Genomic DNA, 23233 nt, shown 5'->3' with positions numbered 1-23233 from the left:
ACTCACATCAACAGAACACCAATCTTAATACAAGAAATATTAAATTGAAGAATAGTAAGAAATTTTTAATTCCAATTCTACTTCTAGGTCTTTCTAGTGCACACAAACACCCCAAAATCTATATAATGAGAACTGTAATGTACCCTTTTGTCGAGAAAACAATTAAACTAATTAATTAAGAAATGCGTAGTGAATTTAAGAATAAAATATTATTGGGGCCGCATTTCTTGTTTTTCCACCTTAAAGGTCCAATTTAAAATTCAAATTTCTTGGGGAGAAAGACCCTTGGAGGCACTATAAAAATATCACTTGGACAAGAAAATTGAGTCACCAATATTTTGGATTTCTTCTCCTTACTGTCAAGGCTCATAAGCTGAAGACACAGTGCAGTTCCTGGTACATCTACCACCCTTGCCTGCCAAGACTCTCTGACGGCTGACAAAATTATATTCACTATTGTCCCAAATTCAGATCTAGAGAAGGACTGCTCATCTAAAGTGCCTAAGTCATTCCCATTATTGGTGCAATCTATTCATTGCATCTCTGAGATACAATAAGAGAAAAATAGAGAGAGAATGCCTGATCATAAACTGTTCACCTTGACAGAACATCAGCACACTCATCTTGTCACAAACTCACTGTAGATGTTGAAATTAGACACTCACAGTAGATGTGGTAATCAGATGAAGAAGTCAGATAAGCTGACTGGTAAAAGTCATTGATATTAATAAGGGTCAGAAAAAGAGTGATATCATATGGGTGATCGGTTTTATTTCATAGTTCAGGATAGAGTAATTAAGTGATTGTCATATCAAGACAAGGCTTAGACATCATATCAAGGAAATGCAATGCAGGTCAAGGGTTGAGTTCTGACTCAGAAATGCCACAGCGATCCTGGATACACAAGAGTTTCTCTGATGTTAATTATTCAAACTCTTTCGAGGCTGTTCATAGCAGTCCTGCAAGGTTGTATTGTGTGCAAGGAGCAAAACTTGAACATCTGTTCCTGCTAATCATCACAACCTGATTGAGACCCCATACATCACAATATTTTCACATTTTGAGCATTGATCAATGTGAACCTCTCTAGTGTTGTGGGGAAACGATCAACTTCGAGAAGCTAATAAATCATATCAACCTCCTCCTGAAGGATCAATTGGGACATTTCCAGGCAGCAACACAATCTGAATAATCAGACTTGTGGACTTCTCAATTGACAGTGGTGGTGATTAGTTTAAAGTCTGGCTTTGTTCTTATGGGCTCCCTTCAATCTAAACAGTCAGAACATCTGCTTATCTCCCACTCACAACCTCCAATGCGGATTCATTGGCAAATGCACACTCTGTGATGTCTTGATCGAGCGCAAATTAATGTGGAGTGTCCACCATTAGTGCTCAGCTGATTGTGCCTTTCATTCTGCATATGTTGTAATTTGTATTTAACTTTGATATTGTCCTCCTGCTACATTTTATATTTTAGATTGAAATTTTCAAATTATGTGGAGCTTTGATATATTTCTTTGCAAAATTATTTAGTGTAACGGCAAAGCATAGCAGAGACGATTTGTTTTTTTCTGGATTTAAAAAGATAATGCAGAGTAAAAGACATGAAAAGGAAGCAATGTGTACCTTGTTCCAGCCGACTCGAGTGCTAATGATACCTCTTCCACTAGTTGAAGTAGATAACCCATACGACTTATGGGTATCAGAACGGAACCACCTGCTTTAATAGCCTTAATTATAGAACTGTTTATAAGGCCAACTTTCTCCCTATCAGAAGAATTATTACACTTGTTAGAATTATCAGGAAGTGCCATCCCAGTAATTTTATCAACCTCACTGCTTAGATTAGACAAACAACTAATCATCATTTCTTGTGACTTGCTTCTGTCCTGCATTCTCATTTTATTTAGTCCAGGACATGTTGAAGAAATACTCAATGACTGTAATCCCTGAGCATGTGGTGTGCCAACCGATGGCTTTACTTGTCTATAAACTGGAAATTTGTACCTAAACTTTGTAACCGCTGAATTTGTAGGGTCATTTGTGTCATGTTTTTCCTCCACAGATTTAACTCTAGTTGTGATATCAGTTTCACTCAGAGATGAAAAATCTGAAAACAAAACCATACTCGTATCCTGCACAAAAGGAATATCAAGACCCACTGCATGGCCTGTGCCAATAACAGACCCTGTAATGTATGTGAGACTTCTTCTCGGGCCAATAACCATCCAGTTTGAAGCACCAATTTCCAATCCTGAACTGATTGGCTTAATGGTAAGTGTGTCATTGTAGCATATTTCCTCAGCTAATCGAAGTGGGTTTATCTGTTTTATGCAATTTTTAGCATCAGCTGCACTGACACAAATCAACATCCCTTAATTAGGACATAGGTAATACTCAATGTTAAAAAACTTGTTAATGTTTGAGTACAATCAATTCAGGACTCAACAAAAATGTCATTCCAAATGAAAGAAGCAACATTATGCACAAAACACAAGAGAAGTTCTTCACAATCATAAAGCGCAATACATTATAACTAGAAAAGAAGATAGTTAACTGACAAATGATCACTAGACCAGGAAAAACCAGTGTGAGCTAATATATGAATCACTTGAGCAGTTCTTTTTTAACGTAAAGTTAAACAACTAGGAAAAATCAAAATGGTTAACTGAAAAGAAATCTGGACCAAAAACTCCAGTGAATTCTGTAGCTTTTAAGCAAACTAGAAACAATTCCAGCCACCTGGAATTGATGCGTGAACTAGTACATCACTCAAATTCGAACTTGATACTATACCTCTTTGTTGGCATCATCTCTGCTTTAGACTATTTCTTTAAATACAATCATACACATGAAGATAATAGGCCTCACACATTGAGAATTTCCAAAATACAACTCTTCCCCATCCCAATGATGAACAATAGAGTGTGATCCAACATGTTGATGCAAAATACTAATACTGTAATACACAACTAAATCCAAAAGCTGTGATCACCATCATAGACTGTGGAAATACTATCTTATTCCAAAACAAGTTCATGTGCAGTTCCATACAGTCAAACTATCCCTACACCCTTTATAAAACTCAGTATTTGTAAAACCTATAAATTGGACAATTCTTAAATCAAATAAAACCAGGGAAACAAGGGCATTTCCTCACCCTCCATCCCTAGGACATAAGGACATCCCCACTTTCACTCCAATACAATTAGGATGGCTTTAATTTTTTTGGCATCAGTTGTAAAATATTTTAAACTTCTAGTTTCGCTGAGAAATCCAGAGAAAGATATTTGCTTCTGTATTATATGCAGGCAGTATGCTACTGCATAAGACTCCACAGTGAAAGGGAATTGTAGAGAATAAATCAGAGTTTATTTCAAGAAGGTTTTATACAATGCAAACTTTATGAAGATGTCATGAAAAAAATATTGGGATTCAACAGTGTCATTTTTTGAGTCAAACTCATTGACCCATGTTTCATGACTGGTAGTTCACAAGATACCGTCTCTCCTGAGAATCACCTACAAGCAGTGCATGCTAAGTTCTCCATTCATTCTCATGAGAGAGGGGTTGTTGTGAAGCTAAGTTACAAGAGTCACTCCTACACCTGCAAAGTCCAGTTCGGTTCTACACAAATTCAGGTCCTTATTAAATTCGTAGGTAATTCTGCCACAGAGACCAAAATTTGTTGCTAATTCTGACAGGAAAGCAGGCAGATTTTAGTAGATTTTTGAGCAAATTTGCTTTCTATGAGACGAACCCAGGCCAAATTTGGTCCAAAAATATTTTTTTAAACTTTTAAAAGAGTTTTATTTGCCAAATTTGGTATATTTGACCTTCTAACCCTAGAAGTGACCACTTAAAAAGGCTGAAAAGGTTATCTTATATGTCATTTGTGCATTTGTGAATGAGAAAGAAAACTTCTTGCCTCCATTAAAAAACTTCCTTGTTTGGTTGTCAGTGCTCAAGGAGTGTTGACAAGTGATTGTTTCATACTCTAAGCTTGCTTGTGAGCTATTCCTTCATGGTTGCAAGTGTGGGTAACTCCTCAAAGACATTCAAGAGGAAAATTTCAACAAAAGAGGTGGAGTTTTGTTGTTTTTAAAGTTTTTTCTTTTTGCATTTTTTTTACAAAATGACATGAGCTCTCTAATTTTATTTTCTTTTTTTTTGTATGTTTCTAGCATCGAGAACTCTCGGTTCAAAACAGACCAAAGCTCTCCACAATGGATATATGAGGAAATGGCTCAGCCATTGCAAAGAGGAATAGTAGAGCAAAAGCACATTTGTGCTTTATTCCTCAAAAAAGCATTAAGTTTTGTACAGGAAACCAAAAGATGATGGGATACTACCCAAAACCTAAGTTACCAATGCATTGGTCCTGGAGGGGGGTGTGGGTGCGGATGCAGACTGGTGCGTGGATGCAAGAGGAGGTGTGGTGGGTGCTGCCAGGAAGCAGCATTATCTCCTACAGATGCGCGGGGTGCTCCGAAGAGTATCTAGAGAGCATCTAGATGCATCCCATCAGCATCCACTTGTTTCTAGCATCCAGACACTTAAGCGACTTAAAAAACATGTGCTCTAAATGTTTTTTTATTGTTTTTTTCCTTCTATTTGCCTCACAACCCTAGAATGGCCCTAAAAGAGGTCATTCATTGCCCATTCTTCCCATTTTGTTTGCAGCTGGGCTCTCTTCTCATTTGGTCTCCCTTGTGGAATTCTGAAAGCAAGGTCATTAGTTTTGAAGAGTCATCCGTAGGGTGTCTATTGAGCTTCCACAAAGGACGAATAAGCATCTGAGGTAAGCATTCGATCCATTTCATGAGCTTTTTTACTGATTTTTTTTAGTTCTTCATGAATTTTTTAAGTTATAGAAGATGTTTTTTTTTTGGGTAAAGAAATGGAGTAAGTTTTTTTAAACATTTCTAAGGTAATTTTTTCTATTTTCTTATTAGATTCGTAGTTTCTATTGTGCAAGAATAGCCACTACTGATAGTCAAAGTTCAGCAACAGGGCAAGAAAGAAGTGATAACTTTAATATTGATGTGGCATCTCCATTATGGAGACACACCACAAGATCATCACAGGTCTCCGGAGGTGGGTCATACATTTGGAGATGCAATATATGTCATAGTAAACCATTCAACAACTCATATTCTCGGGTCAAAGCTCATTTTATGGGCCCTACTAGTAGAGGAATAGCATTGTGCAAGGAATGTAAAGATGGAAAAAGGTTGAGCAATGCACAGTTAGTCGAATTCATAAAAGAGCAAGAGGTTGCTGATCATTTAGTAAGCAAATCAAAAACAAGTTTGTACAAACCTTCATCTACAAAGAGCAAAATGAATGTGCCCACTGACCATGTTGCATCCTCCAAACATCCATTCTTGGAAGTGGGAGAGAAGGATGATAAAGTAGAAGTTATTACCCACAAATGAGGTCTGTTGGATCAAGCATTCAAAATGGAGGCAAGAGAGATTGCTGATGAAGCAATTGCATGTTGCCTTTATGTCAATGGTCTTCCTTTCAATTTGGTAAGATCGCCATATTGGAAGGAAATGGTTACAGCCATCCTTAGAGCACCAATTGATTACATTAGCCTTGGGAATGAAAAGGTGCGTACTACTCTTTTGCAAAAAGAAAAGGTCTCTATAGACAAAGCTCTTCAACCAATTAGGACATCTTGGAAAACTTCCGGCATAACTATTGTATCTGATGGATGGAAAGACACAAGAAACCGACCATTGATAAATGTGATTGCAATGTCCCCCAAAGAGGCAATGTTTTTGAGGGCTATTGATTGCGAAGGACAAGTTGAGGATTCACAATTCATTTCTAGAATTGTCATCGAGGCAATAGAGATGGTGGGTAGTGAGAATGTGGTCCAGGTGGTCACAGATAATGCCACAAATTGTAGGGGTACAGGTGCTCTGGTTGAGTCTCGATACGACCATATTTTTTGGACACCGTACACTCTCTCAACTTGGTCATGCAACAAATTGGCACCCAAATAGATTGGGTGAAGCAACTATACCAAGAGGGAGAGGAGATACAAATGTTCGTGACAAACCACCACATATCACAATCTATATTCAGAGCATTCTCCAAGTTGGAGTTGTTGAAGGTAGATTTAAAATTGTAATTATTTAGTTTCATTTATTTATTTATTTTGAATAAGTTTTATATTCATGTTCAATATCAAATTTCTTGTTTATAACTTCGTTTTATATTTGATGTCATATTGTCAACTTGCTTATAGGTTGCTGAAACTAGATTTGCATCTCATACTGTTGTTCTAAAACGACTCCTCAAGGTGAAGTCAACATTGGGCCAAATAGTTATTTGTAACCAATGGGCTATATGGAAGGCTTCAAATTCAGAGAGAGCCTTGAAGGTCAAGGGTATGATCTTGGATGAGCATTGGTGGGCTCGTGTGCAATTTGTATTGGATTTCACCAAGCCTATCATGACTATGCTACGCTTTGCCGATACAAATGCACCTTGTTTGGGGGATGTGTACGATGGCATGGACACCATGGTAGAAAAGGTAAACCTTTCCATACAAGCACATGAGACTAACCCCACAAAATGTGAAGCCTTGTGCAAAAAGGTGGAGGATATCATTCATCATCGTTGGGAAAGGATGACTACCCCATTGCAACTCCTTGCATATGCCTTATCTCCAAGGTACTATAGCCAGGAAATACTTGCTATGCTGGATAGAATTGCACCATATGCAGATGAAGGAGTTGCTACTGGGTGCTACACTGCATTTGCAAGACTCTTCCCAGATGATGAAATATACAAAAAGGTGAGGCAAGAATTTGGCTTATTTGCTTCAGGATCAAAACTTACCCCATATGCAATAAAGGGCCAAAATGACATGGGAGCTATCACATGGTGGTACATGTATGGTCAACCATTCAAGCATCCACAAACTCTTGCAATCAAGATCCTCTCACAAGTAAGTTTTCATTTATTTATTTATTTAGCAATTGTATTCTACACTTTAGTATTTACCATTCTTTAATTTGCTTTTCATTTTTATGTTTAATTTTAAAATTTTAGACTTTTATGACCACTATTCAGTTTGCAAGTTCTTCTTTTTCTGAAGGGAATTGGAGTACATACTCCTATATCCATTCAGTGAAGCACAACCAATTGGGCTCAAAGAAAGTTGAGGACTTGGTTTATATACATGCCAACTTGCGTCTTTTGTCACGTAAGGAGGATGGATACAAGGAAAGGTCAACCAAGCTTTGGGATGTAGCCCCTGAATCTACAAACTTGGATGCAACACTTCAGGATCTTACTATGATGACGGATGATGATGTTGATAACATCATAGCACGTGCATCTAGCACAATTGGAACCATTCATGGTTCCAATGAATTTGCAAGTGTTGCAGCAAGAGGAGATGATGAGAATGTGGATTTTTTTGAGAATCCTTATGATTCTGAATGACTGAATGTGATTTGTGAATCTTGGGCCTTGACTCTTGATTGATCAACATTGAACCATGAACTATGTTTTGATTTTGTAATTCAAATTGCATGGGAATCTTGAACTTGAGTGATTTACTAATTAGACATTACTGTTATTTCAATTTGATTATGATAATGATTCAATGAATGGTTTATTTTTGTATATTTAATATTTCTTGTATTTGTTAGCGTACATTGTCATAAATTATTGTTGACAACTTTACATATATATATGCATGTATGTATATGTATATATATATATATACACACTTATGTACGGACGCACCCAAACACATCCAAAATCCCAAAAAACAAAATCCACGCATCAGCACCCCGCACCCGCATCAACATCAAAACCAGAATCGGTAACTTAGCCTAAAACCCTTCTTGCAAACCATATTGTGAAAAAATTACATTTAAGAGCAAAAACAAGTAGACGAAGCAGCTGGGAATGCACATTCCCGTCCTTTGCAAAAATCTAGAAATAAAACAAAAACAACAGTTATGGCTTCAATTTTCACTTCCAATGAACAACTTGCAGAAGGTCGTCCATTCTTGTGTGCTCCTCAAGAACTAGTGACAAATAAGAGAGCAAAGGGGCCCTTGGAAATGTCATTTCAGAATGAAGTTAAACACATTGTCGAGGAAGATATAGCGAGATGCATCTATGCAAATGGATTGTCATTTAATGTTGTTCACTCAAAGTATTGGCAAAAAATGGCAAGATCAATCAATCAAGCTCAAAAAGGATTCAAGGGCCTAGGTCATGAGAAGCTGAGTACCACTTATTGGATAGAAAGGTGATCCATGTAGAGGCTTTTGTGTAGCCCATCAAGGATTCATGGATTGAAACAGGTGTGTCCATAATATCTAATGGATGCAAATATGCAAGAAAATGCTCTTTCACCAATTTTATTGCAATATCCACAAGAGGTGCAATGTTTTTGATAGTTGTGGATTGTGAAGGGGAGGTGAAGGACGGTCCGTTCATTCAAAACATTCTCATCCAAGCCATTGAACAAATTAGCCCTCAAAATGTTGTTTAGGTAATAACATACAATGCCAAGAATTTTAGGGCTACCGGTTTATTGGTTGAGGAGCACTTCAAACACATTTTTAGGACACCTTGTGTTTTCCACTCACTCCACCTAATGTTGTACAAAATTGGCAATAAAAGTAAGTGGATCAAAAAATGTATGAAGATGCATAGGAGGTTCAAATATTCATCACAAACCACCCTATGACGCAAGCCATATTTAGACAATTCTAGAGATTGGAGCTCTTGAAGATAAATATCAAAGATAAATCGACAGCTTCTTGGGAAAATATCAAGACTTTTAAAAATGACGTAAATTTAATAAGAAATGCATTTTTTTGAAAATAAGTATATGCATATAATGAGTCAATAAATGAGTAAACAAACCAAATAAACTAATCTAGATATATATAAATGCAATATGTAAGAAAGTTGCATCCTCATGTGAATGTCGATGGCTGGCAGCCATATTTAGAGACTCTGAACTCTAAAGAAAACTAGAAATAGAAAATTGTTTTTGTAAAAATATAAGCAAATACAAATGTCAAGTAAAATATGAAACTAAACCTACGTCTCCCTCTTCCCCTTCCCACTAAAAAGAAAAAGAATTTAGAAAACTTGTGAATCCGGAATCTGCTTAAAATCCACTTGTGATCTATCTAAAAGGCTTCCAAAAACTATTTCTCTGCCAAAACCCTTCTGCTCTCCTCCAAACACTCAAAATTGCAAAACAAACAACGAATGGGCAAGTCGCTAGGTGTCCCAATGCCCGAGAGAAGTAGTTAAGTTATTGCGAGAAGTTCTTGATTTATCGTGGAGAAGTGGCCAACTTATCAACGAGAATTTGAGGTCTTCTCGACTTGAATTTCTCGCCAAAAAACCTTAAGTTTTCTCGTTTTGGAAAAGTTCTTGCAAGAAGTAGAGATATCTACCACTTCTCGAAGGGATTTTAATCTATGAGTTAAACTATTTAAAATTTAAATATGTTTATAAGTTTAGACTTTAGTTTGGTAAACTTTCTATGTTTTCAAATTTAAATTTAATCTTGATTTTAATTTATTATTGTTTTGATTTTAAAATAGGTTGATGAAACCCATTTTGCCTCCAACAATATTGTTTTCAGGCACCTTGTGAAGGTCAAAGAGGCAATGTCTAGAATGGTAATCAATGCTAATTGGAGTATATGAAGGCAATCTAATATTACCAGGGCAGCTTCCATTAAGGCGATGATACTGGATGACTCTCGGTGTGATCGTGTTGAGCACCTCCGGAAGTTCATTGAGCATACATTGAGCATGATCTAATTCACTAACTAAGATAGGCCTTGCTTGGGTGAGGTATATGATGGCGTAGACTCCATGATTGAAGATATTTAAAAGATCATAAGTGAAAAAGAGCAAGATCCTGAACAAAAATTCTTTACGAAACTACATATAATCATGGTAGAGAGATGAATAAAATGACTACCCCTTTGCATCTCGTTGCCTTTGCATTGAGCGCTAGGTGCTATGGTCAATCTGTCTTAAAGGAGAATACTACTAGAGTTGCCCAATACAAAATCCTTAAGTTGCTCACAGGTACAGGGCAGCCCTTCATAGACTCTATCCCAATCACATAGGACCTACAGTAAAGTCTGAATTCACGAGTTTCATAAGTACCAATAATTGTGGTCTTGAGGCTCTTAAAGACGAACAATGTTGATGCTCATAAATGGTGATTCTTCCATGGACAAATGTACCAGTGCCTACAACCCGTTGCCATCAAAATTTTATCACAAGTTCATTCTTAACTCTTATGATTCTAATTTCTAAATTATCGTTGACTAATATTGAACTTATATTTTTTTTTTAATTTATTCAAAACTTTTTAATTCTCAAATTTTAAAATTGAAAATCTTGATAGGTTCCTAGTTCGTCATTGTCGGAGAGTAACAAGAGTACATATTCCACTGACTCAATAAAATGCAATGGACTACATTCCAAGAAGGAAGAAGACTTGGTCTATGTAGATTCATACTTGAGGCTTGCAGCACACGAAGACAATGCTTACAAAAAGGGGGAGACCAAGCATTGGAGTTGGAAGATTCAATTGCCCACCTTGATGCACTTGTAGTTGATGCTGATGATTACAAGCTACCTAGTGATGTTGAAGCTGCTCCTGAGGCTGACATTGCTAGTACCGATGCTAGTGGTACTATTTGTGATTCTAATTTGCAACAGCAAGATAATGATGGTTTTTTTTATGGTTTTTTATGATATTTGATCGGTGATGGATGATTATTAATGTTGACATTATTATTCTTGAACTGAAACATTGATATCGTGGTGTATTTTGGCATTTTGTTATGTCATTCCACTAAATGGTCAATATATATGGTGTTATATGCTATTTTGCTTTATTATTAGCATATGGGTATGAACTTATTTACTGTTTTACATATATATATATCCCCCGGGGACGCGTACCTGGCCTAAAACCCAACGTTTTGGGGACGGGGGGGGCGGGTATGGGACGTCCCCTAGCCATCCCCAAAAAGTGAAAAAATGCAGGGGACGTCTCGGAAACTTGGGGATGCCTGAGGGGAAAAAGGGGGACGGCCAGAAGTAACCGGTACGAAAAGGGGACGTCCAAACCAGACATCCCCTTTCCATACCAGGTACTTCTGGCCGTCCCTCTTTTTTGTTTGCATAAAATTAAAATAGTTTAACATAAAAAAAAAATTTAAAGCCTCCAACTTGGTCGGCCAGACGTCCCCTTTCCGTACCGGGTATTTCTAGCCGTCCCCCTTTTTTGTTTGCATAAAATTTAAAAAGTTTAACATAAAAAAAAATTTAAAGCCTCCAACTTGGTTGGCCAAGTTGTCCCCACCCCTCCAAATGTCCTAAAAGGCAGAATACGAGCAGCAGGCTGCTTCATTTTTCTATGGTTTTTTTTTTTTAATGTTGAACATGAACATGATTATGATACATTGATACTTATGACTTTATGGCAGCCCTCTACCCGTTGGGCCTATAGCTTTGGGCATATTTTGATTTTGATTTTCACATTTATCATGTTTATTATTATGACATTATGATATTGACAATTGTTAATATTCATTGTTCAGTGTTCACTGATATTGATATGTATTTTGACAATTGGATACTAAAATCGGATATTATTTCCTAGATGGCATTCAAATGTTGTATTTTATGGTTCTATAATGTTTAAATGACATGTATATTTGCAAATTTCAACATATATTTTAAAATTTCCCTATATATATATATATATAGCCATCCCCGTTTGCCGTCCCCCCCTCGTCCCCAAAATCGCTACAAAAATTTGCCATCCCAGAAACCCGTCCCGTCGTCCCCGTACCGGAAACTTGGGGGATATATATATATATATAAAAGAAAAACATATATCCTTGTACAAACAAACCCAAAACGAATCCGAAACCAATCCAAATAAAATTAAAAGAATTTCAAACCCAAATCTGAACCAACAACTTAGTTATGAACTACTCATGAAAAATGGGTCAATAAGTTGGACTCAAAAAACTACACAATTGAATCCTGAGAGCGACATCACATTTTGAGTTGCTATAGAAAATCTCCTACTTATCAATATATGAAGACAAGTTAAACTATACAAATTTTTCTCAACCAATACCATGTTATGGTTTTAAATAAAAACCCATATGGAACAGAAAATAGAAGGATGCCAAGAGAAGATAAAATGAATCATTTTATCATGGATTAAGAGATTGAGGTCATCTTCAGTCCATTCACACTGAGTCAGTGCCACCTTGACTTGATGTTAAAGGAAATTGGTGTCAAATAAACAGATACTGCCACGGCTTATTCTGTACTTCCAACTACAAAAGGTTAGAACATTTATTCAAAACCAATTAATGTTGGCATATACCTGTATAAGGGGTGCCAGTTCCCAATACCGATGCTATCTTCCCCATATACTCTCTCTCGTAATTTCACTGATGCTGCTTCAAGTTCTCTGAAGTCCAACCATAAAGGTAACACAGTATTCGATAGACCATATAACTGAACAAACTCTAAATGCATGGCAAGAAGCTCTTCCATCATCAGCTTGCCCAACTTAGCAGTTGCCTCTGTAGCATATATCTGCATATTAACAAGCAGTAAGAGAACATCACAGAGATGTTTTTAAGAAAATAAATGTGACACTTTTATGGAACTAAGATTTTAGATCAACCAGATCATAGATAAAAGAGATCCAGCAAGAAACAAGCAAATATATTTTTTGTCATTATTTGCCAGAGCCTTGGTAAGAACAGGAAATCAAAAGGGAAACAATGATAAACTAAGCCGCTTACAAACACAAATTAGAAATCCATCAAAAAGATCGCTAACATCTGGTCACGGTTATAGGTTGACATCATAAGTTATAACAAGTAGTATAATAAATATAAAATGTTCATTGACATCCTCAACCATAAGATGCTGTGGCTAAATGCTTCAGAAGCTATTATTTCCCAGTAAAAGTGTAACTCAATTTTGATTGCAGATCCTCTTAAGTACAGAAGTAAAGTTAGTAATCGTTTCCTTATATTTGTATTCATCCCATTAAAACAGTACCAGTAAAGGAAAATGTTAAAAAACTAAAGAAAGAGAATATAAGATGGTTACATGCACCAATAAAACATAACTAGCAGTAAACTAAACATAAAAGGCATGGCATTAGGGAAAACTGTGATGAATTCTCTACCACTCAAATCTGCCAAGCATGCCTTCATGATTCTCCAAAGTGCATCCCTGCACCTGCAAAATTCTCTGAAGTCCCCACAATCCAAAATTCAAATAAAGGAATGGGCAAATATAAACAAGATTCTGAAGAGTGCATTCCTGCTCCTGCAAGGTAAGTAAGGATAAACACTTAAGTGCCTTCAAAGGAAAGCTCAGGTAGTGCTGCCAGGTGAGGGCTGTGTCACAACCATACAAGAGCTTGTGGACTGTAAAAAACTAATCAACTAAAGACCCTTGGCGTCAGGCATGACCTCTTTGAGGCTAGGAAGAAATGATTAAACCATATCATCCTCAACAAGGATTCATAGAGCCTAGCTCAAATGTTTTTTTTATCTAAAATAATGAAAGGAAGAAATTATTTTCAACCCTTACCAAAAATAGGTAAGTGGTACTCAAAAAGCAAAAGCATTTATAAAACAGAATTACTATGGTAGAAGACCTTAAGATATTTTAAAAAAACTCAACAAAACAAACAAAAAGTGAACAAAGTGGGGGGGTTGGGGCTCAACCTAAATTGGTAAAATACAAGTTGTAATACAAAAGATGACTATAAGTAGCCTTGCCAAGAAAGGATCACCAAAGAAAATTGAGTTGACAAAGATGATCAAGCAAGAGTGTGATAGGAAAGATATGCCATCAGATGTTTGTGCTAAGCCTCGGATTGTAAAAGCCAAGATCATGATCTTTCACAGGGACCTGTTGCAAGGTTTTCACACCATCGTCCCATTGCAAATGGGGATCCCCCTCCTTTTGCTTCGGCAGTAGCTTAGGTAGTCTTAGGTAGTTTTAATTGGTAACATTTCAAGTCTCCACGTCCAAGAGTGAGTTTGAGTAATTTTGGCCTGCTGGAAAGTCATGTCTATCTGCGATGTGAATGAGAATTGGACTAAGATATTCAAGGATGTGGAGTTGAAACCAAGTGATTTGTGATGAAATGAGTCGGAACCATTTGAAAATCTTTGTTCCAGCTTCAATTTGACCTTAGAAAGTCGGGAAAGGTTGTAAGGGGTAACATTGTTGAAGGTCTGTTGAATCCTAAAATTTGGCTAAGTTCGGAATTTTTTATAACTTCCAAAATATAAAATCTTTATTGTAACTCCAATGAATCTAGAACCTATCTCAAACATCCTAACAACATTTATATAAAATATAACTTAAAGTAAAATGTAACTTCTACTTAAATGTTATATTTTATAGATCCTCCAGCCCTCTGAGATGACAAAATTACAAAGTGTAGACAGCAAGTTGCAGAGAGGAAAATTCCTATGGGCATGGTGAATTCAATGGTCTGAAAACATGAAAACTCTTGATCCCTTGATTTTTGCTTGCTTCCATGGCATGAAAACATGAAAAAGTCCTCCAAAACTAGGCAATGATTAATAAAATGGAGTTAAGTGACTGTACGAGACTAATAAGAAACCATGAGCTTGAGGGAAATGAGGTGAAGAGAGGAAAATATCTCTTGGAGTGATGGATTCCACCACCCCAAGAGGAATCTAAATTGCTCTAGCGAGGCTAAATTCTGCCCTATAATTTAGTGCTTGAAACTTAATCTTTGACCCCCAAAGTTGCATGAAAATAGAAGAGGCTGATCAGAAAGTGTGGACATGAAAATCAACTTACATAGAAGTATAAATTTGGGCGAAAGAAACTCCTCTCCACCTACCAATTTCTGCCTTGCATCTATGATGAAAAAAGCACCAAATTTTGCTTCCTAACTTCATCAAATGATGATCAAAAAACCTGAATATTGCAAGGGAAGGTAAATGAGGAATGAGAAGGTGAGATGGTAATAAAATCAGTTTTGAGAGGTCTTGAAATGTTGGAGGAAAACTGAAAGACAAGAAGAAAATTCTTGTAAGAGTGGCGGATTCCACCACCCTTAGATGAATCCATTTTCTTCCCTTTATGCTTAATTTCCGCCCAAAGAGAAGAAAACTGATCAAAGAGGAGAAGGGGCAACTTGACCAATGTTTAATGGAAGAAAACATGCCTTTGATCCTTTCATCATGCCGGCCTTAAGAGGAGGTGAAAAGGAATTACATAAAATGTTTTATTGGCTTAAAGATGACAAGTCAACCTCTTGAATGGACATGACCTTCCAAACTCCCAATTACCTATATAAGGGAGACAAAGTAAATCCATTTCACGAATTCAGCTCTGCCTTTTAGGCAGTGAACTCCTCCTCGCTTTAGCACCAAATTCATTCCAAAAAGGTAGCGAATTCATCCTAAGAAGGTAGCAATCTGTTGTATAGAAAAGTGAAATATCTTGAGAAGGAAGTGAATTCTCTTCAAGAGCAGCGAATTGGGGACAATTAAGAGAAGATTTCGTCCTTGACAGCAATTTCATGTCTTAGAAAATATGTGAAATTAAAAGGTGGGGAGATAGTAAAATCTGGGTATACCATATTGCAAAATTCTTCTGGATTTCCAGAATTCAAAAAAAACTTCATTTCAAAATTCGCACGAAGAAAAGGAAAGTTGATTTTGGACTATGGAAAATCCATGATAAATTTGCATTTTGCCTACTTGTTTGATGTTGATACAATCCAATTCAATGAAAAATCTAAGATCATGTTTTCTTATCAAATTTGTGAGCTTAATGCACTTTTTCCTTTGTTTTGTAAGGTAACTTGAATGAGGGAAGACTGAATTGAGCTTCATTCATGGAAGCAAATCGAAAGATCAAAGCATGGATGGTATGCAAATCCTCCATCATCCCACCAACAAAAAGGATGCTAGAAGGTCAAGCTCAAGACTTCAAATAAGGAGAGTGTAAGCTCAAGCTCAAGGACTTCAAATGAGAAGGAGGTTCAAAATCAGATTATCGAAAGGAATATTCAAAATCAAGATCAAGAGGGTATTCAAGAAAGCAAAGAACAAGGAACAAGAAAAATCATAGAAAATTTTCATCAACTTGTTCAATTTCATTTCGAAGGATCCAAGTACATGAAGACTTCATCACTTCAAGGGGATCAAAGTCAAGACATCAAAAGAGACATCAAGTTTGCAAGTACAAGCAGTTCAAATCTAGCAATGAGAAAATTTCCAAGAACGAAGATGGATAAAATTAGATAAGATAAAGCAATTTGGGAATATGTCATCACAATTGAATGCTTGGTAACGTTGAATATCAAGAGATATTTTCTCATTACCAAAGAATTGATCGAGTCTACAAGATAAATGATGAGGTGGTGCCTACTTGTCTTCTACCAATTAGGAAATTCCAATTACACATGTTTCAATCATATTGTGCCACCAAATGTACAATTTTCTTGTTGCCTCACAACAACATCGTAATTTTCTTATTGGCCCACAAGGTGGTGCCTTCATGTTATCGGTTGATAGTGTTGCAATGTCATATCCCCAATTTAAGATAGAATTTTAATAATAATTAGATAATACAATGTTATTAAATAAATAATAATAATAAAGTTATATTAAAACTAATACTAAAATATAAAACTAGGAAATAATTATTATTTAATCTATATTATTAATGAAATAATATTTAGTATAATATTTTAAATAATTAAAAAATAATAAAATTTCAATGAGTAAATAAAGAAATAAAATTAAATAAATAAGACAATATTGTAGAAAGTATGTTAACTTTCTAAATAGAATTTAATAATAAATAAAATAAACACAAATAAGTAAATAAATAATATAACATAGAATAATATAAATTAACTAAATCTAATCAAAAGTCAAGAGATATTTAACAAATAGACATGACTCCTTAAAATTAAGATATAAAAGGGAGGGGAGTTTATTTTAGAGAGAAGAAAAAAGAGGAGGGCAAGAGAGAAATTCAAAAAGGAAAAATGGAAAAAGAAAGTAATATGAAGATAATAAGAAAGTGACTTTCTGAAAAGGTATCAATGATATTCAAAAGATGTGAACCTTTGAAAGGGTCATAACTATGAATAGTTGTGACTCTTCAAAAATATTTTGATTATAAAGTATTGGGACTTCTCCAAAGGATTTTAGTTATGAAGTGTTGTGACTTTTTGAAAGGATTATAACTATGAAGTGTTGTGACTTTTCAAAATATTTGTATTATGAAAGGTTGTGACTCTTGGAAAAGAAAAAATTAAAAAGTATATTTTGTTCTTCACTTATAAATAGAAAAGGAAGAATTTTGGAAAGTAAATATAGAGTTGAGATAATCTAGAAGGAATAATTCATTTGAGAGCCAACTAAGGATAGAGTCACATGGACCAAAGAAAGAAGAAGGTAAGAAAGGTATATTTATGGGTTTTATTTTTAAAGAAGTTTTAACAATACTTTTAAAGAAGTTTGCACACCAAAACTAAGATCATCTTAATCATAAGACACAACTTTAACATAGTACCAAAACAACTAAAAAGCGAAGCAAAACATTTATGTTCTTTATTTATATTGCCTCTGTGAAAGATATCTTTATCCAACCTCTATGATTTCCTTAATGGCAATAGACCTTTCAAAGATAAAGAAGAACGGTTACAAAATGAAGTTAAACAGATGCATTCACTGCAATCTAGAGAACTGACTATAATAATAAAGAAGAGACTTCACAAAATTCCGCCGAAATGAATTACTCCAAAACGGCTAAAAATAATAATGTCTTCCACCAGAATAAGGACATCAAAAACAGCACGTAACAATAATAAATCTCCCACCAAGTCAGAGGCATTAAAACGACACTTCAAGTATGCAAGCGCATATATGAATAAACGTAAGTCAATGACATCCAATAGTTTGAAGTAGCGGTGAGCACATGGATATAGATTCAACATAACAGAGATTTATAACACAAGAATTTATAATTTCATATGAAGCTACAAATTTAACACTCCCTCTTCGCAAATATGAAATTTACTATAATTATCAATCATGGACTCTCTCAACATGACAATAAAAGAACAACTACTTTATTAACATTCAGCAAAAAGAAATCACGAAGTAATTCAACATGATAGACCTGCAAGGATCATAGCCAATTTACATCATAGACTCTTTCAACCTAATGTTATCATGGAATCTCTCAACATGACATCCAACTCCTATCACGGAATCTCTCAATGTGATGACATTATGGACTCTCACTACATGATGTTCACTATGATTTCCCTCATAGGTGAAAGAGTTATCATAGATGTCCTTAAAACTTTATTAATCAACAAGAAGAAAAATCACAGCTAAAACTCGTTTCCAACAAGTCTTAGATTCTACAATACCTAACTTGTCTCTAAAATAAGAGAACTTTACCTTAGGTAGTGGTTTGTGCAAAGTTTAAGATTGTTCATTGGTGGAGACTCGAACTGAAAAATAATGAATCTTATGAGAAGATTTTAGTTCTTCTTTAATAACTATGTTCTGATTTATTCCAGTATGTGTGTGTGTGTGTGCGCGCGTGCTGATTTGAATATGCCTGAGAATGTATTGCCTTTGTTATTGATATATTTTCAGTATTCACAAATGCACACAATATATATATATATATATATATGCATTGAGATATATATACGTAGGGTCACAACCCTACGTAACCATACCTCAATACATAATAATAATATTATTACTACCTTAATCCCAACGAACAGATTCATATAGATTCATAACCAATGCATTAGTCTTGACTAAGACTTGTACCTAATAAGTATCGGTTCATGTTTAATGATAAGCAACGAGCATATAACAACCCGTTAATACATGATCGATATTCAAAGCATGATTGGCATACTGAAGTAATGCATTTGATCGGCATTTAGAAGATAATGGAAAGTGTGTGTATATATATATATATATATACACACAAATGAGTTTAAGTAAGAAAGCATGAGTGAATTATATATATATATATATATATATATATATACATAAAAATCTATATATGTGTGTGTGTGTGTGTGTTTGTGTGTGTGTATAATCAGGTTTAATATACTAATTAGATACATAACAACACATATACATAATTTGCTTCAATTTCCATGAAGCTAATCTTCTTAACACTCCCTCTTTAGCGATAAGGGAATTTAAAGAAATATAAGACAAGGTTATGCACCACTTAGAAAAATGGTTTAACCAAAACTATGGTGTCCAAAAAAATCTGGCCCGAAAAACCATAACAATAGATTTTCATGGTCTCTGGCAAAATCCGGCCCGAAGAACAATGATAACACTTTCCTTCAACACTTTTGGTGTTAGAAGGTCGGTCAACTATTGATAAGATCGTCCCTTACAATAGTGACTTTAACACATATGAAAAATCGTCACCTTTCATTTTACAAGTTATGCAAACAATCCGATTTTCACTATTCATGAATATATATAAATTTACAAATGTATTTACAAATTTGTCATACCAAGTTTACCTGTGTATAATCAGGTTTAATATACTGATTAGATACATAACAACACATATACATAATTTGCTTTAATTTCCATGAAGCTAATCTTCTTAACATTCCCTCTTTAGCAATGAGGGAATTGAAGGAAATATAATACAAGGTTATGCACCACTTAGAAAAATGGTTTAATAAAACCATGGTCTTTGGAAAAATCCGGCCCAAAAACCATAAAAATATTTTTTCATGGTGTCTGGCAAAATCCAGCCCGAAGAACAATGATAACACTTTCCTTCAACACTTTTGGTGTTAGAAGGTCGATCAACTATTGATAAGATCGTCCCTTACAATAGTGACTTTAACACATGAAAAATCATCACCTTTCATTTTACAAGTTATGCAAACAATCCAATTTTCAATATTCATGAATATATATAAATTTACAAATGTATTTACAAATTTGTCATACCAAGTTTACCTCTAAAGTACTCTATTTTCATCCTTGCAAGAGGCTTCGTGACAATATCAGCATTTTGATCATTAGTGTCGGTGTAGATCAGCTTGATCACATTCCTGTCAACCATGTCTCTGATATAATGGTATGGAGTTTCAATGTGCTTTGAGCGGTTATGAAACACCGGATTAGCAAAAAGCTTGATGCAGCTCTAGTTATCACAATGAATCACTATGGAATCTAATTTCTTTCCGAATAATCCAAATAATAGCTTTCTCAGCCACACTGTTTCGCGTGCTCCCATGGAGGCTACCATGTATTCAACTTCGGTGGAGCTCAAGGCAACTGTAGGTTGTTTTCTACTAAACCATGATATCATCACTAACCCAAGACTGAAGCAACATCCTGTTGTACTCTTGCAGTTTATGAAACAACCAGCCCAATCAAAATCAGTATAACCTTCAAGTTTGATTTCAACATTTATGTACTTTAATCCAAGACCAATAGTACTATGTAGATATCTCAAGATATGTTTTGCAGCCATTATATGAATCTTCTTTAGCCATTGAAACAAGTATTAACATATCATCATTAGAGATTTTGAAATATATGTTAGGATCAGCTTCATTCTTTAAGTATCCTAATTTGGTGAGGTAGTTATCTATCCTTTCATACCAAGCTCAAGGTGCTTGATTGAGGCCATAAAGAGCTTTCTTGAGTTTACACACATATAGATTCTTATATTTTATAATAAAGCCTTCATGTTGTTCAATATATATTTCTTCATTAATGACCCCATTTAGGAATTGACATCCATTTGATGTATCTTCCATCCTTTGGCTACTACAATTGCAATAATTGTTCTTACCGAAGTGTATCGAGCAACAAGGGCAAAAGTTTCTTCATAATCAATACCTGCCTTTTGAGAAAAACCTCAAACAACAAACCTTGCTTTATGTTTTTCAATACTATCATTTGAAGCATATTTGATTTTATATAACCACATTGAAGAAACAACTGATTTGTCTTTTAGTCTACATACAATATCCCAAACATCATTTTGTAGTATGGATTGATATTCTTCAAGCATAGCCTCTTTCCAAGCTTGACAAGTTAGGGCTTCTTCAACAATTGATGACTCAAATTTAGTCAACTTAGATACTAACACAATATAACAAGATTTGTTTCTGGTTTTCTTGCTTTCCCTGGAAATTTCATCTGGCTCAACATTATTTTCTTCAATCATTTTTCTTGCCCATAATGGCCTTTTCTTGATATTGGAGATGTCTCTATCTTCTATATCTGGTAATAGATCATTCTCTTCTAATATGTTCTCCCTCTGAATTTCAGTTTGTAGATTTTCATCTAAATCTGTAATGGACTCTTCTTTTATATTTGTAGATAGGTTTAACGCAGTGTTTCCCTCGAATATGACATCTCTGCTTACAACTGATCTTTGTCCAGGTACATAGACTCTATACCCTTCAGAGTTTTCATTGTACCCAACAAATATCCCTTTCTTCCCAGATGGTTCTAACTTTGTTCTTTTTTCTTCAGTTATGTGAATGAAAACAGGGCAACCAAAAATTCTAAGATGACTTAAGTCAGGTTTAGTTCCTGTAAAGACTTCTTCAAGTGTTACGTTTTCTAGTATTGAATGTGGGCATCTGTTTTAAATGTATACAACAATATTTGTGGCTTTCGCCCAGAATGAGAAGTGTAGGTTTTGATCACGAAGCATGGCGTTTACTGCTTCAACAATGGTTCTATTTTTCCTTTCTGCTACCCTATTCTGTTGAGGATTATATGGTATTGTATACGCCCTCTTAATCCCAACAAAGGTACAAAAAAATTGAAATTTTCAAAAGTATATTCTCCCCCATTGTCTGATCTTAGGGTTTTTATTCTTTTTGACATTTGATTTTCCACAATTTCTTTGAATTCTTTAAATTTTGATAGAACCTCATTTGATTCTATGACCTTTAGAAAATAAATCCAAGTTTCCCTAGAGTAATGATCGATGAATATTATGTAGTAAAAGTAAACTCCTAGAGAAAGTGTTGGCATAGGCCCACATAAGTCAAAGTGAACTAGTTCCAGAACTGATTTAGACTTGTGTTCACTAGGAGGAAAAGGCCTTTTAATGTTCTTTCCTTAAGCACATCTTTTACGAGTGCCTCTATGCTTAGGCTAGGTGTTCCAGTGGTGATTTTCTCTACATTTGGAAGTGAATTAAATCCAATATGTCTAAGTCTTCTATGCCATACTTCATTAGAATTTGTCACTTTGAGGCTAAGAGCTTGCTTTTGAATGTTGCATAGTTTATATAGGGTCCCATCTCTAGTCCCTATGGTGATAGCATTTTTTAGATTTGAGTTTTTAGGCTAATACAAAACTTTGTCTTCATTGAAGGTGACTTGAAACCCTTCATCAGCTAGTCCAAAAATTGATATTAGATTTCTTTTTATACTTGGTACAAAGAGAACACCTTTTAATTTTAGTGACTCTAGTCCTTACTTGTATAGAAAAAGTCTCAATTTCATAGGTGGAGTTGTTTCCAATGGTGACTCCTTCAGTGAGATAATTTCCAAAAGTTTCAAACTTATCTCTGAATCCTATTATATTTCGAGAAGCACCACTATCTATTATCCACACATTTTCATTTGATTCCATCTCACTTGACAAGTCGGAGTAGAATAATAGATTTTCATCTTTCTTTGTTTTGGCTAAAGAAGCTAAGATTTTGTAATAACCCTAACCGATTATAACTTGTTAAATGCCAAATTTTTCTCTAATTTAGTTGTTTGACATTTTGTCAAACACTTTGCAAGCAAGCTCAGATACCACTGTAATAACCCCAACCAATTATAACTTTGTCAAACGCCAAATTCTTCTCTAGTTCAATTGTTCGACATTTCGTCAAACACTTTGCAAGCAAGCTCTGATACCACTGTAATATCCCTTGTCAATTCGAACCTCAACTTGTTGATTTGTAGGTCAAGGAATATTGTCAAACACTTCCAATAGGATCTCTATGCTTGTTGTTTCTGAGTTTCAGACTGATTATGCTTGCTTGAAATGATATCAAAGGGAATCTAAAAGCATGTAACTGATTACTACTATATCTAAGAAAAGAACTAAATGCATATGCAATTCT

The 23233-nt window shown here is 35.1% G+C and overlaps 1 protein-coding gene across 2 annotated transcripts in view; it reads right to left on the bottom strand.

Annotated features, from left to right (window-relative positions):
* Positions 1-23233, bottom strand: part of LOC149536733 (integrator complex subunit) — a 111637-nt gene that overhangs the window by 74739 nt on the left and 13665 nt on the right. For both annotated transcript variants that reach the window (XM_089803192.1, XM_089803193.1), the window contains exons 3-4: positions 12432-12646; positions 1629-2357 (exon numbers count right to left, since the gene is read on the bottom strand). In XM_089803192.1, the coding sequence (XP_089659318.1) occupies positions 1629-2357; positions 12432-12646 (944 nt within the window). The remainder of the gene's footprint in view (positions 1-1628; positions 2358-12431; positions 12647-23233) is intronic.

Source organism: Cupressus sempervirens, chromosome 10 (assembly GCF_028749045.1).
Source record: "Cupressus sempervirens isolate cs-2001-9-10 chromosome 10, ASM2874904v1, whole genome shotgun sequence".
Classification (NCBI taxonomy): domain Eukaryota; kingdom Viridiplantae; phylum Streptophyta; class Pinopsida; order Cupressales; family Cupressaceae; genus Cupressus; species Cupressus sempervirens.
Note: the sequence above shows the minus strand (reverse complement) of the source record. Positions and strands in the feature narration are given on the sequence as shown.